The sequence below is a fragment of the Gouania willdenowi genome, chromosome 21 (genome assembly GCF_900634775.1).
Source record: "Gouania willdenowi chromosome 21, fGouWil2.1, whole genome shotgun sequence".
Classification (NCBI taxonomy): Eukaryota; Metazoa; Chordata; class Actinopteri; order Blenniiformes; family Gobiesocidae; genus Gouania; species Gouania willdenowi.
Window position 1 is genome coordinate 4,989,266 of NC_041064.1, and position 16,737 is coordinate 5,006,002.

The 16,737-nt window shown below is 37.3% G+C and overlaps 1 protein-coding gene across 1 annotated transcript in view; it reads left to right on the forward strand.

Moving 5' to 3' along the window:
• Positions 1-13,106, forward strand: part of LOC114455080 (DNA ligase 1-like) — a 53,565-nt gene extending 40,459 nt beyond the window's left edge. The window contains exons 2-3 of the mRNA XM_028436094.1: positions 6,787-6,887; positions 12,922-13,106. Coding sequence (XP_028291895.1) covers positions 6,787-6,887; positions 12,922-13,106 — 286 coding nt within the window. The remainder of the gene's footprint in view (positions 1-6,786; positions 6,888-12,921) is intronic.
• The last annotated feature ends 3,631 nt before the right edge of the window (positions 13,107-16,737 follow it).

Consider the following 16,737-nt stretch of genomic DNA (forward strand, 5'->3'; position numbering starts at 1 on the left):
TCCGCCCACCGCCTACACTTGTGGATGGTTAAAAAAAGTACTGCGATTCAATTTTCAGAAAATTGATATCAACCGTGATACCTATGAATCGATTTGTAACTGCCTTACGATTAATTGTTACATCCCTAGTTCCCACACAATTAAAATCTCTATTTTCTTCCAGAATAGTGTTTTGTTGGTTTAATTATCTTACCAGGGATTTAAAACTTAAGGTTAGCCACAAGAGCAGGAAAGTTGATGGTCTGTAGATGTTGCAGGGGGTGAAATAGAAATGTGCTGAGTCTTTGCACAACGTGATTTATTTTAGGTTAACAAAGTGTTATATCTTGATTTTGTCATTAATCATTAATAGCCTCTGTAACAAACAAACTATTTTTTTTTTTTTTAAAGCTATAGGGAACCATTGCATAAGAGTCAAAGAGCCAAATTAGGCTCCAGAGCCGCAGGTTGCAGACCCCTGCCATAACCCCTTCAAATGCACCTCTATGGCAATAATTTTTAATCATAAACCGTTAAAAGGAGTTCTCAATTTTCCCAAATTCCTGCAATTTTCCTCAAATTATTACACACGGTTTTCCCAAATTAAATAAAGATTGGTCTCAAAATGAAGGAAATAGAAGTGAAGATCCTGCAGCTAGTGATATGTTTTTTTATTTCTTGAATATTGTCAATATTTATATGGCACATCAAGGTTGAAATTGCTAATTTTCTTGAGATCAAACTGCTGAACTAAAAGGAATTTGACACCCCTGGTCTAAAGTCTATTTTTGGATAATATTTCATCAAAACCTGTTTTATACATAATCCTGCTAATAAACAAACGGTGGTGATATTATTCATTTGTTTTTTTTATCTTCCATAGAAACAAAATGTGCACCTCGGAACCAGCAGAAAAGAAATATAGAGAGCAAATATAGTGCTGTGTAAACATAATATAACAAAGAATACAAAAAATAAATGATATTTACTTGGTGGAGGTAATAAATCGTTCTAATCGCTGGTGGCAACTCAGAATATACGAGTGGAACTCACATTCCCTGCTGTTTAATGCCCAATGGGGCTGCAAATGGCACCCAACACAATGGTAGGCAGAAGGTCAAATAGCTACATCTGATTAGCGTATAATCCCACATTATGTATGGAAGGCATGAATGCATTTATTTCTAAGACGATGATGAAACTGCACAGATGCACTCCAGTCCTTTGTAATTTCAGCTCCAGTCTCTAAGTTGATGATTTTCATTCATCATCATGACTGTATATATATATTTTTCCCGACGTGGGGATATAGTGAAGCAGCAGAGATAATGAATGTGTGGATAATGAACATCATGCGGTGATGGGATGTTTTCACACCTGTAATCGGCTGCCAGTGCCATCACATCTGCTGGGTTTCCATATTATACCTCTGTAGATTTTTGCATTCTCCACGTTTGCACGTATACAAATGTGACCACTTTAGATAGATTACTCTTCAAAATGAGTTGATCGTAGCATCATCTCTGTGGGACTGAGTTGAAAAATGACAACACCCATGAAGAGGAACCTTCTCTCAGATCTTACGCGCACTGCGTTGGTGATGGATTTCCAAACGTATTTGGCAGTTGGGTGCTTGTGTTATCCCCAAAGCAGACAGAAATGTGGAAAAGGCTGATGAAAAATGCATCAAAATCAGCGTAACTCCTTTCCATCCCGTCGATATTTTGAGATATTGTTTTAATGCAGCGCACCGACCGTTATTTAAACACGTAATATGGTTGAGTAATGTCAATATTTATGGGTGTCAGTCATTTTAATTCAGACGCCAAATATAAAGTACTTTAATCTTAAGTGGGACGCAGATTTTAGCCGGGAAAACAAGAAATTTCAACAATAATATTCCCATGTTGAAACTGCGACATATGACAATATCCAAGCAATAAGTGTCAGATTTCAGTCCCTGCAGCGTTTTCTCTAAGTGACAATTTTCTAATTTAATTTAGGGAAATTATAAGAAATAATTTCCGCAAAATTAAGTCCCTTGAACAATTTGACTTTTAAAATGACTACAGTCATGTGATAGTCATGGGAAAATTACAATTCTCCAAATATTGTGGAGTTTAATTGAATTTGTGTGTATAGGAGGACTGAGAGATGTACAACAGAAGTCTTTGGTAATGGTAATTTACACAATATTTCATGTTTTTTCTGTATTTTTTTTACTTTCTCCTGCTAACTGAATTTTTCAGATAATTTATTAAAGACGTTTATAAAAAGAAGCAAATGACTTGCATGTATTAATGCTAAAAGGAGTTATTTTTTCTCCCCACTGTTGCCAATGCATGTTTTTTAAAGAATTTTATATTTTGATAGCGCTTCGAGATGACTATTGTTGTAATTTGTAGAATTTAATTAACGTCTGTTAACTCAAAAACGCATCAATCAATAAGCAAAAAATGGAAAATTAAAAATATAAGGTAGCTGTTTTTGTATACAAAACAGAAAAGATGTTATTTAACATATTAGGGCAACGCAAAACAATAATAAAGAAACTTACAAAATCTATTCTTATCAAGATTATCAACAGTTATCACAAATGGTCAAATATAGTAAATAAAAGTTGTGCTGAAGACATTAAAAGCTTTATAGGCGTTATATAGAAGAGTACGTAATCAATAAAACCCTTTCAAAATAAAAGCACAAAACGACCCACCAGAGTACAGTTCGTCACATCTCGGCAGTTTTTCTCATTTTGTTCAGCTTTTTTTTGTGGATGAGATGTGTAAGCTGTGATGAGTTTTACTAACTGGTCACTTCCATAACTTCATGTTAAGATTTAAAATAACAAAAGATATCTTAAATACCCTAATTCTCTCACAGTTAAAGCAAGCGGAAACCAGATGAATGATTGAGAGCACTTTATAATCTAGTGCTCATCAGTGTTCCTGCAATGGCCTGTATCCATTACAGGTGAAGGGAAAGTGGTGAACAAGCAGAAAGCCCCCCCCCAAGGATCATTGATGCATTTGGGGAGCAAAGACAGGTTTGTGTGACCCTACAGATGAGTTACTGCAGCTCAAATTGCTTTTAGAAAGTCAGCGATTGGTCTCAGAGAAAAGTGTCAGATTACACAGTGCAGATGCAGCAGCATTGGTTGTCCAAGGGGGGGTTGTGTAGGTCCACGGTCCCCAACCACTGGGCTGTGGGCTGGTACAAGTCCTTGGAAGAGGGAAGTTTAGAAAATTACATGTATTGTTTGTTTCTTGACTTATTTTTTCTGGGTGTTTTATTTAAAACAGGTTCTATTCCCACATCGCTCATTCCTACTGCACTCGATGCAACCACACACACACACACACACGCACACACACACACACACACACACACACACACACACACACACACACACACACACACACACACACACACACACACACACACACACACACACACACACACACACACACACACACACACACACACACATACTATCCTCTCAGGCCCAGATTACAAAGCACAACCTCAGAGGTCTGGATTTACAACGACAGCTTCAGAACACTCTCCGCTGGCCAAGTGAGGAGATATTGATCGTTTTGTTTTTATTATGTTTTGTTTTTTTTTTCCCACATTCAGCAAGAGAGACAAAACATGATCCAGGGGAGAATGACAGAGGAAACTCATGACCAGTGTTGCCCTCCACCTTGTTTGATGTCAGTGGCGTCCCTTTGTGTTTCAAAGTGGTTTTTTAGCAGCATAATGAGATGTTTGGAGTCATTCAGAAAACCTACAGAGACACACGGCTGATGGCAGAGGTGGAAAATGGGGGCAATTTGTGGCCGTTTTGAAAAGTTTTCAAGTGAATCGAGAGTTTAAACTTGAGAAAACAAATGGAATTGATCCTTGAGGACACATTTAGCATCTGATATACAAACCGTATAGCACAATGAATGTACCAGGCAGAGTAAAAACTGTTGACAGGTTTAAAAGCATTCATGAGACCTTATCCCACTCAACTGAACAACGAGGATGTTGTTGAGCGATGCAACAGATCGATTAACACAAGAAGACTCATTGTCGTCTTTTGAGAGTTCCTCCATCATGGTGGAGGGGATAGAAAAGATGTGGAACACCAATTCACGACATTGGTAAATTCATATTCAGGATGTTTTTCAGAGATTATACTGAAGTGGTGAATTAGGGCCTTGTGGCGTAAACAAGCCTAAAACATTCTCTTATCTTATCAAAACTTTGCTCAAAGAAAGATGTAAAAGTTAGAAATTGTCGCTCAAAAATGTTTCATCTCCACCATAAACACTTTATTACTGACATTGTTGGAAAAGTTTGGTGCATTGCATTGTGGGATGTTGAGTCCCATAGACGGATGCATAGAAGTGTTTTTACGTCATTCTTACTGTGATTTCTTGGTCAGACAATGGCACACTCCGTACTATATACTGTCTACGATACACTATAAGTAGGATTAGGATGATGAGCATTTCCACTGAAGTATACTTAAAAGTTTCCCAAGATGCATTTGGAACCTACGACAAAAACCTGAATCACACTGAGGCTAAATATCTCTGTTGATTCTCCACCTTTGAAAGTTCTGAAATCATTTTAAGTGACCAAGTAGAATATCAACATATTTCATCCAAAAACCTCACAGAAACACATTTAATGCCAATATTTCAGAGATTTTCGGAGACCCTCCATTGTGCTACTGACAAAACTTCTGGTTAACTTCAAAACAAGAGCCCTATTTACAAAAGTGTTAAAAAAAAAACAAAAAAAAAACTAATGGAAGACAAGAAGAGATTCTTTTGTTTTGATTTAGGAATGTTTGATTTTTAGCTTGAAGCCGGTCCATTTTACGTTCTGCTCGCAATGCATCATGGGGGCGGTTCAGTATGACTAGTGCGCCCACCGTGCATACTTAAAAAATGTCCCCATATAGTATACATGTGGGCATTTCTTTACTATCTAATGCTAACGCACTACATACTAATTTTAACGTCAAACTTGGCATGAGTAGTTTGTTAGTATGACATATACAACACAGACCAGGAGGACAGTGATTGGCCCGAATCCATTTTTATTGTCGTTTGTTCCCAGTATTCCCCGTCATATCATCTCACTCCACGAGTCATTCAATTTTGGCCAGATTTGGATCTATCCATCTACATTACAAAATAAACATCCACTACTGTTTTGCCACGACTTTCAGTGAAAACACCAGAAAGGTTTTGGGAAGTCACTTTGGCGGAGTTTATACAGGCAAACACTAGAAGCAACAGTAAGAATGAAGTAAAAACACTTCTATGCATTTGTCTATGGAGAGTTTGCATTCAGTGCCCAATCTCTGTCCAAGGTTTAGTAGTTTTTGCACACACAAAAAAAGTAATCCCACCATTTGATTTTAAAGTTGACACTGAGATGACTTGGCGGTGGTCTGTAGAATTACTTTTATAGGGTCAGAATTTCTGTAATATAGTGAGACCGGTGGGAGGGACGATTAACATTTACCCTTCGTTCAGTCGTCCTCTGATGGATGGTTTAAGGTTTTCCTTTTCCTCTCTGATTCTTCAGAAGAGGTCGTTTACACACATTTTTTTTCTCCAGGGGCTTCGAGAGAGTCCATTCATGAATGAAAACCAGGATTCTGGTGTCATGGTCATGAACCAGTCAGGCGAAGGCATTTGATTAGTTAGTGACTGAACTTTGGTCTGTATTACATACTTACCTATACTCACTTAGGCCCGTCGCGCCCCGTGGGGCATAGGCCATCAACCAGTTTCCTCCAACTTATCCGATTATGACCAGCTCAATTCTAATCCCTGAAGCTCACTTTCTAGATCCCTTCTCCAACTATTCCTCAGGCGGCCTCTTCTCCTTTCCCCTGTGGGTTCCAGATAAGAGCCATGTGATGTTGGCAGGCGTCTGGATTTTGTTCTGTCACTTCTTGGTCGTTCGCGACTTCACATTGGATGCAAAAATGCTAAGCTTTTTTATTTCGAGCTCTTTCGATGCCCTGATGTTCTTCAACATGAGGTTTGCTGCTCTTGCCTTCCCTATCCTTGTTGACACATTTTTATTGGTACCTATGAGGTTGTTCATGATACTTCCTAGCATAGGCGGAGTTTGAGATTCTTACCAAATGATGAAACCTTTTGCTAAATTATGAAACCTTTGGCACAATGTCGGTATTTTTTGGGTTAGGTGGAGGAATCTAGTGGGGTTAGATAGGGTTAGAAGTTAGGGTAACGAAGGGTTAGGGCAAATGTGTCAAACTCAAGGCCCGCAGGTCAAATCTGGCACTTTAGAGTATAGTTAAAAACTATAGCACAATGATGGTAAATTTCTTTTTTTTTTCCTCACCTAAAATCTGAGGCCCACTTGAGATCAAACCAGTGCATATTTGGCCCTTGAACTAAAATGAGTTTGACACCCCTGGGTTAGGGTCACAAATGACACTTAATGACAGCCTTCATGACACCTTATTTATGTTAATGACAGGTGTCATGTCATAATAATGTCAGCTTTATGTATAAAACTTAAAGTAAAGTGTTACCAAAAAGTCTGAGTAAATTAACAAAATGCGTATTGAATTTAAATTGAAAAATCTCGACATAACAAAGACTTACCCATTGCTTTGGAACTAACTTGGGTTAACTCTACACAGAGGATAAAAGTCATGGTGAGAACAGAAGCTCTGATCGTGGCTTACTGTCTTTCTGCTAATCCATCACATCGGGCCATTAGGAGAGGCGAACACAGCTGCAACCTGTCAGTTTCCATAAATGCTTTCAGAACCACTCATGCAAGGTATGAACAACAGACGGAGTCAGGCATGGACTGGCCATCTGGCATACCGGGCAATGCCTGGTGGGCCGTCGACCTGGAGTGGGCCAGTCCGGTGCGATTGTTTTTTTTTAATGATTATTTTGACATAACCCATCAGACAGCATATGTGGGGCGGTGCTAGTTTCTTCATTTTCTAAATTCCCTGCTATTGGGCCACTCCTCATTGGCTGGCAGTGTGTGGCCAGTGGCCATCAACACATAATATTGGTCAATTGTTTGCCATTGTCAATCAATCTATGGCTCAGAGAGCTCTGACAGTGCTGTCAATCACTACATGAGCAAAGCGAAGGGCCGGATCTCATGGGCGCGACGGAAAAACTGTCCGCTAACTTTACCTAGTAGTCAGGTAAAAACGGACCAGAGGAAAAAACACCCCCGGGGGACACTGAGAACCAGTGGACTACAAAGATAAAGTCACCAAAGTAACAAGCGAGGAGGGGCCAACTAATGGTGATAGTCTGTGACTATCACACATAGGATTATTTTACACTACACGGGCGATGGGTAAAGTGCAAGTAAAGTGACCAAAAATAAGTAACAGGTGGCATAAAATGGTCCAAAAGTGGCAAAAACTTTGCAAGAAATGAGTGAAAAGTGACTAAAATAGTTTATGTATTGGCAAAATGTAGCTTAAATGAGCAAAATGTGGCAAACAATAGTGAAAAAAGGCAAAAATGTGAAAAAAAAAAAAAAAAAGAGAGAGGCAAAGTATAGGGGAAAAAGGAAACTGTATATTTTTTGGAAAGGAAATGTAATTATTTGAATGAAATGGCAAGAAAAAAAAATGTAAAAAGGACAAAAAGTGGATGAAAGTATATTAAAAAAAGGGGGAAAGGATATTTATTGGCAGAAGAGCTAAAATTCAAGCAGTCAGAAAAACTGTCTGGATTGTCTCGGGCAGTGGTCTGCAACCTGCGGCTCTGGAGCCTCATGTGGCTCTTTGACTCTTTTACAATGGCTCCTTATACTGTAGCTATAAAAATATTAAAATAATGAATTATTACTTACAGAGGGTATTAACTCACTCACTGCCATTAACGTACATATATGTAATTTAAAATCCGAACGTTCACTGCCATTGACGTATACGTCAAAATTAGTCAAAATGCTCTAAAATGACTGGTAGTGAATGAGTTAATGACAAATGACATTAACACAAAATAAAATCATGATATAACAATTTGTCAACGTAAAAATAAATCGCATCGTGCACCTCCCTACTTCACCTCCTAAAACTTCTACAGACCATCAACTTCCTTACACCTGTGGCTAAGTTTTCAATCCCTGGCAAAGTAACTGAACAAACAAAAATACTATTTTGGAGTAATAAAAGGAAAAAAAAAAGGTTTGATTTGTGTGGGGAAATATCTAATTAACTGCCAATGTGCAGGCTTTTTATGCATGCTTGATATTTTGCCAGAAAGGAGCAATTTGTACTTGCTGACCGACATGATATAATGTGTTATCAAATTAAAGTTATTTTTTGTTAGCTCTACAAATACATCAACTAAAAAAAACATCGAGAAGGCATTTTTTTCCTGCTCCAGAACGACTTTAATCCAAGTGAGATGAGGCAAAATGGTTCCTTTGAGAATAAAGGGTTGGGGGTTCAAATCCCACTCTAACCGAGTCATTGTCGTTGTGTCCTTGGGCAAGGCACTTTACCCACATTGCCATGTATGAGTGAGTATGAATTGTGCATGTATGTTGGTGGTGGTCAGAGGGGCCGTACGCGCAAAATGGCAGCCACGCCTCTGTCAGTATGTCCCAGGGCAGCTGTGGCTACATTGTAGCTTACCACCACTGGTATGACTGGTGTGAATGAATAATGGTTTCTGTACCCACTTTGAGTCTCCTCGAAGAAAGCGCTATATAAATCCAAGCCATTATTATTATTATTATTATTATTATTATTATTATTATTAATAAATGATGATGATAGCTCAGGGATTTAACAAACAAAAAAATGTTTTGGAATGTTTGTAATACTAATACTAATAATGATAATAAAAATGACTTAAAACAGAAAATAATTATAGTAAAAATATAATAATACATTTTATTTGTAATGCACTTTACATTTGATGCCAAACAGGATTAAAACAACACAACATAGATTAAAAGACAGGACTAAAAAAAGCCATTAACTGTTAAAATAACAGTTTTCTGTAAAAAGATGATATTTAAGTCTTTTCTCAAAAGTGTCTACCGTTTGCGGGGCCCTGAGGTGGTCTGGGAGGGCGTTCCACAGGTGGGGGGCAGCGGCTTCAAAGGCCCTGTCGTCCATTGTTTTAAGCCATGCCCTGGGCGTGGCCAGACGGTGCTGTTGATCTGACCGGGTCCTGTTTGAAGTGTGAAAAAGACATATTGCATTATTATTAAAATGATTAGAGACGCATCTGCCCTTAATAATATTTGGGGAAATTTGACACTGAAGTGTACAAATGCTCAACTTAGTAAATTATAGCAAGACTTGTTGTATTCAGTCAAACTCAATAACTCAATGCATAATAATGAGTCTATAGAGTTTTATTTATAACCTTATCTTTGCTGGTGTGGAGGTGGTCACCATGATGTGTGTGTGTGTGTGTGAGTGAGAGAGAGATATAGTTGTGTCCATGTTTGTGAATGTTCTGTCGCAAATGGAAACAAAGCTTAACATTTTATAAATATGAATGAATTTCTTATATTTTTAAGCCTCATATCATTCATCACATTTCTCTACATCTACTAAAGCCCAAGACTTCACATATGATAATGTAAATCATTGAAAACTTTCCATTGCTTTTGTAGAAAACCTACAGTAAAGAGAAAAATAAATGTATTTTATTTTATTCTTTTTAGGTATGAGCATTTTATTCACATTGTTTCAATGTAGTGTTATGTGTTCCTGATAGGATTACCCTCTCCAATCGCAGACACTGTGAAGCTGTTTGTGGCCTTAGCTGAGCTGCAAACTGTTCTTCAAGAATAACATTTGAAAAAAAAGCTGTGGTGTAAACAAAAGAATTAATGATGGATGACTTCCATTATTCCATTTCATCTTCAAGGTCATCCCACTGCGCATGCTGGCTGCTTTTTACATTGCTGTGGAGTTACACTTGGACGCTACAATGCTGCCTTTACAGCTAGCATTAAATACAGCGCCACATAGAGATGTTGGCAACCATATGTACAGTATGTAAATGCTAATGTTCAGTAAAAATGCACAGATTAAATACAGTAAAGTCAGGATTTCCACTTCAAAATCTCTTTGTCTCACAGTTTAAACACAAAATAAAAATGTCTCGCACTGGACTCTTAATGAGTTACAAAATATCCTATTGTTATGATCACCTGTGGGCTTTAACCATGCTGTATATTTACTTTACGTATCCGTGAGTCTGTGAGTTAACATGCGTTCACATTAGTTAGTATGAAAATCCTGAGTTTGTGAGAAAAAACCGGATGTATACTATATGGCAGGGATGGGCCACTCATCAAGTGGGGGCCACAAACATGTGATTGTATCTGATCTGAGGGCCAAATTATTAACATTCATGTCAGAATAAATTATAATAATGACCAATCAGAGCATTAACGCTGGGGGAAAGGGGTTTGTCTTTGTGGCTTTGATGTTTTGTCAGTTTTTAGTCATTTTGTGTGTTTTATGGGGTCATTGTGTGTTCGTTAATCTTTGTGTTCTTGGTGTAATTTTGTGGATTTTTTTGACATTTTTTTTTTTTTTTTGCATTTTTGTTGTTGATTTGTGCGTTTTTAATTCCACTTCCTGTATTTTTGTTTTCTGTAATCTCCTGTCATTTTGCCTGATTTAGTTAACGGTTTGTGTGTCTCTGGAGCTATTCTGAAATGTGGTGTTTTGTGTGTTTTTGGACTAACTTTGTTTTAAGTAGTTGTGTCTTTGTTGTCATTTTGAGTATTTTTGTGTACTTTGCGTATTATGTTGGGCTTTATATTTCTTCCAACTTCTTGAATTACAATTTTTGTGGATTTTCTTTGGGGGCCGCAAAAAGTTAGACTGAGGGCCACATGTGGCACCCGGGCCGCGAGTTGCCTGTTAGCTATTTGGGGACATTTTTTTTTTTACTGTGCACGGTGGGTAGACAGTAGATATTCATTGAGTGTGTATAGTATAGTACGTTAGTGTACTATTTGGAACACAGTCTGGAACTTCCTTGGAGGGAAATGGAAAAACAAGATGACATTTTTATTAGATTTTTCCTCCTGATCAGAGAAAAACTAATTGTGACTCTTCAAACTGGTACGATTAAATATAATTAAGAACAAGCAGAGTATCGGATTAAACTCTTGTGACTTCCCTCTTGCTGGATAATTTTCTCTCCTTCACACGACGACAACAACAACAACAATTACTCTACTTCCTGGAAAGACTGTAGCCTGTGTGACTCTCGGTCGTACCAATCCCACCGTAGCCTCGGGGGGCCTGTCGACGGTTAAGGCAATTAATATTATTTTGCTGAGTCGAGACTTTGGTTCGGGGCTGATCACGTGAAGGATGCTGGCCGCTGTCTCCTTGATTCTATACGTCCGATAATTACCTATTTAGATGTTGCTGAGGAGGTGTGTGTGTGTGTGTGTGTGTGTGTGTGTGTGTGTGTGTGTGTGTGTGTGTGTGTGTGTGTGTGTGTGTGTGTGTGTGTGTGTGTGTGTGTGTGTGTGTGTGTGTGTGTGTGTGTGTGTGTGTGTGTGTGTGTGTGTGTGTGTGTGTGTGTTTCTATTGGCCTGCTGCCACAGTTTGTGTAAAGACACACCATGAAGTGAATCTGTCACGATGAGTTAGCGACACAGGGCAGTGACGCACTAAGAAAACAAGAACCAGGACATGAAACTAAAGATGATAATCACACACAACCACCAACACGGACGTTGCTCCTGGTATGCGTATTAATGTCGTGTACAGTAATTAAACATTATCTAATGAGAACCTCTATATTCATCAGAATCAGAAATGTTTTAATGGTAAATGGTTTAAAGTACAGATTTTAGGACAGTACAAGGAATTTGTCTTGGTAGTCGGTGCACGAAACAAAAAACAAAGAAAACAAAGAAACAACCCAGCAACAATAATAATAATGATAAATATAAAGGATATTTTTCATCTTAATTGTTAAAATTTTTCCCAAATCCTGCTAATTTCTTCAAATTATTCCACAGAATTTCCCCAAATTACATAAAAACTACGTCACAAAATAAGTTAAATTGAACCCTATTGGTTGTGGTGATGATCTGACCTTTGACCTTTACTGCAGCGCTACCATCAGGTCAAACTTTCAGTTTTAGAGTTAGAAAATATTGAAAATCTTTCATCCAATTATTTTCTAATTTGGGGTGCACATTCATGATTCTCCCAGAAATCAACCATACGCTCAAACATAGTTATATAACCTTTTTTGTAGGGCCGCACAATTAATCAAATAATTAATCGTGATCCCGATTTTGGTCACCTAGATTAAATTAACCTGATTTTCTGCAATATTTACATATAAAATACAGGCTCTGCACTCAGTAATAATGAGTAGTGTAATTAAAACCGAAAAAAAAAAAAAAAAAATTTTGCAATTCATAACATACAAATAACTTACAAGTGTAACAAAACAAAACAAACAAACAAAATCAATAATTCAACAAAGGTTAACAGTTTTTTTTAATTGATTATTGATTATCATTGTGGCCATAATCATGTAGCACTACTTTTTTGTAACACATTTTTTATTGTTGAGTTATTCACTATTAAGACACATCCTCCTCTACATCACTTTCACTGTGAAAGAGCTGTTCCAAAATGAGGATATTGACCCCAGAGGAAGACCAATGCGAGCAATATGTGTTCAGCACATTGAAAAAATGTCATCATGATAATTTTATGCTTAATCAATTGTACCCATCAAATTACTGTAGGTAAAGTTTTGAAATATGAAGCAAGAAAAATAAAGTAAACTATTATTCTTTTTGAATGATAAACAATGAATGTGGTCAAATTGACCCCGAGGATAATAGAAGGGTGGATGCCGTGCACAGTGATTAAAACATGATCTTATGAGTTCCTCCATATTCCTGCAGTTAAGGGGCTCCGTGTGGGTGAAGGTCAGCAGAACCCACATCTTCCTAAAACTCCATCAGCTATGAACCCGTGGTCATTCATTAGCGATACTCCAGCAGCTCTCGCTTTCATCCCGGCTCTAACCCCAACATCCTCTCCACACGACTGCTGCCCGCTGCTTCCAGAGAAGAAATACACCATATGAACCCTGGCCATGTGGCAGTAAAAGGGTGGGGGTCTGGGGCGCCCAATGTAAAAACTTTGTCACTGCGTCATAGCCGACAATATTTTGAGCATTTAGCTAATTTTTCTCTCATTTTCTTCCGTAAACAAGAAAAATAAATCTAAATGTTAAATCTAAATGTGAAAGTTGAATATAAATGTTAATTCTAAACAGAAATGTTAATTCTAAATATAAATGTGAATCTAAATGTTGAATGTAAATCTAAATGCTAAATCTACATTATGATTGACAGGCGCTGACCTGCCACTTTAGCTTTACACTTGGTGACTGATTTAACATTTAGCTCACTTTCCTTTAAATGTAAATCTAAATGTTGAATCTAAATCTAAATGTTAAATCTAAATGCTATTTGTAAATCCAATTGTTGAAACAAAATGTTAAATCTAAATTGTGATTTGCGTAATTTCTAAACATTTAGCTTTACACTTGATTTAACATTTAATTTGACATTCAACATTAACATTTAGATTTATTTTTCCATGTGTACACACTTAACAGTGATACAGAACATGCTGTTTTACATGAATTTCTGTTTCAAATGAAAGAAAAGAAAAATTAGCTAAATGTGAGGAAAGTGAACTAAATGTTCAAAATATGTCGGCTATGAAACATTCGGCACCACATATGGGGCGACGGGGGGGGGGGGGGCTATGGGGGTGCATATGGTATTGAGCTCCCACAGTCCTTGGCGTTGTAACAATCACATTCTTGTCTTTTTTTCCCCTGCTGACAATCAGTGGCCATGCTACTAGTGGCAGGAAAGAAACGAGTGTGTGTTCAGTCACGCGTTCGTCAGCTACAAAGCCTCGCACTAAGCTGAGGGCGACTGTGAGCCCCCCCCCCCCCCAAGGAGGCGCTGAGATTGAGTTCATTATTCAGGAAGAGTTGGGTCCAGCTGTGTGAGGAGAGATGGAGAGCAGCTCCTCCCTGCCTGACGCTGTCCACTGAGAACCACTGGGAACCAGTGGGAAGTGAGAGGAGGAAAATGCAAACAGTGATGAAAACAGCTTCACAGCCAACAACAGAAAGTGTGGACTGACACTTTTCCTTCATATGCAGAGTATGAGCATCGATAGACGAGAAAACAGCAAAACACACTCTCGATTTAGTTGTTTTTCACCCAAAGCAGGAAGAGCTGAGGAAGTATTTGACAATTGTTCTACCTATACTGCTACTACTCAGTGTAGTTTAGTCGGTGACAACACAGGCTGACTCTCACTGAAGGCAAAGTAATTAATTACAGGTGATTCACAATTACAAAATGGCATCAAAATCCTAAAATGTATCATATTATGTCCTTTCTACAGCATGTAATGCAGTGCTGTGAGCTTGATTTTTAATATAAACATGAGACATTTTAGAGTAACTTTCTACTATTTACAACGTTAGATCTCTGAGAATATCTTCCATATTCAAGTAAAATTGGTACTGTGACTGAATTATCCTTAACTGAATCAAAAATCCAGTCGAATTGCGAATCGACTCAATTTGGGAAATTTGAATCAATACCCAGCTCTATTAAATATTGCACACATGCCCATCCACATTAACTTTTTACGTGAGAACATACAGTATAACCAACTGCAGAGTTTTAAAGGAAAACCACATATTGCACTGAACCCTGGGAAACACAACAGCACCTTAAACCAGGCAGTCCTTAACTCCAGAAAGCCAAACCCAAATAATTTATTTCAATTTTAGCCAGTTTTCAGATTTACATTAATATTCATAATAATTAACCATATAAAAATTGTCTGATGTCCTTCCATACTTTTCTAAGCAAGATGCAGTACGTACAGGAAAGATACTGACTTTAAAATAAAGGAAATTCATGTTTTCAGTTTATTGAGAAATCAGCTTTTTATGTTATCGTAAATTAATTCACACAAACTGCCTGCAATACCATAAGCAGCCACCAGGGGTATTCAGAATCACTCCTAAAACACATACAACAAGAGCACTCAGAGAGCGCAAACCTCAGCCAAGCACCAAATATTAATGTATTATGATACATGCAAGAGTATTTAATTCAATTAAAAAAAAATAATTCAGTGAGTTTTTTCAATTAATTTGGATTTTTTTCAATTTGATTTTAATTTTTTATTTATTTTTTTAATTGAATTACAATTTTTTTTTGATTTTATTGATTTTTTTAGTTTCATTTTTTAATTACATTTTTTCAATTAAGTTATTTCAATAATTTTTTTCAATGAATTTCTTCGATTGAATTTTTAAAAATCTAAAAAAAAATTTTTTAATTAATATATTCTATTGAATTTGTGTTTTTGAATTTTTATTTTTTAAATCAAATTAGATATATTTTTAAATTGTTATTTTTATTTCACCAATAATGAAAGATGGGGACTTTTCGATACTATTCCGGATTCTGATAACAGACGTACAAAGACACAAATAACGGAAAGTGAACATTTGACCTTCTTGGCATAATTAATTACATGCATAATGAAATGAAAATAACATTTATACACAACATCTGAAAATAAACACTATTTATAATTTCAAGTCATACCCTGAATGCAACAGGGCTTCATATCTGAACAGATACGGTATTTACTTGCACAATACAGAGCAGTATATGCTTACATAGAGAAAATCACACTGTCCATTTTTCTTTGATAAGTAGGTATTTTTTCATAGTATTTCCTTTTTTTTAAAATGCTATTTGATAATACAGAAGACTATGATGTATGAATGTGTTGCACTCTTCTTGTCCTGGATTCGTGTGCATCTCTAGATGGCAGCAGTAAGTTAGACATCAGCGTGTTTCATTCCACAGAAACAGTAGTGAATCACTGAGTGTGAGCGTTTGCTTTGCTTTCCCTCAGGCTCACGAAAAAGAGTCAGAATGAAAGAAATAAAAATGATCATGTATGAGTTCTTTGAAAATGGAGATTTGGTTCTTTCACCATGGTTAGGGTGTCCTGCGGTTTCTTGCTTACAGGACCGGCTTTTCTCCGTCACTCCTGAATAAGTACAGATTGCAGGCACACATCTCCCCCCCCCCCACCCCTTCACTCTACCTCCAGCTCTTGCACAAAGGCAATTAACTTGAAATTGCTTTGTTGAAACTGCTCCACAAACAGCTTAGCACATGCACAGGAAATGGCATCAGAGCACTTTTGAATTTGCAAGAAATAAATGTCTAATGTTCGAGATGTGCATGAAATAGCATCGAAGGGCAATCAGCTCTCGCACAATAACGTATTTGTTTTGTATTCCCATTCACGGCTGACAGACTCCTGTGTCGGGCGAGTAAGTAGCATTTAGCAAACCAATGATATTTGGAAGAGGAAGCGATTCCGTTCTTTTAGTTACTGCTAAGTGACTGCGATCAAGGCCACTGAATCAATTAGACGTTCCTTTAGGAATGCACACTTTTAAACATCTTTACCTTCATATTATCTTGACATACTTCTGTGAATGCGACAAAGGTGCAATTTGCATTTTGAAAAAATAAAACGAAAAAAGCAAAACAAAAAACAACTTCAGTCATTTGCAGCTTGATAAGAGTGCAGTGATTCTTGTGCCGCAATTGCCTTGTCATCCCACTGCTTGATTAGCTAGCACGGAG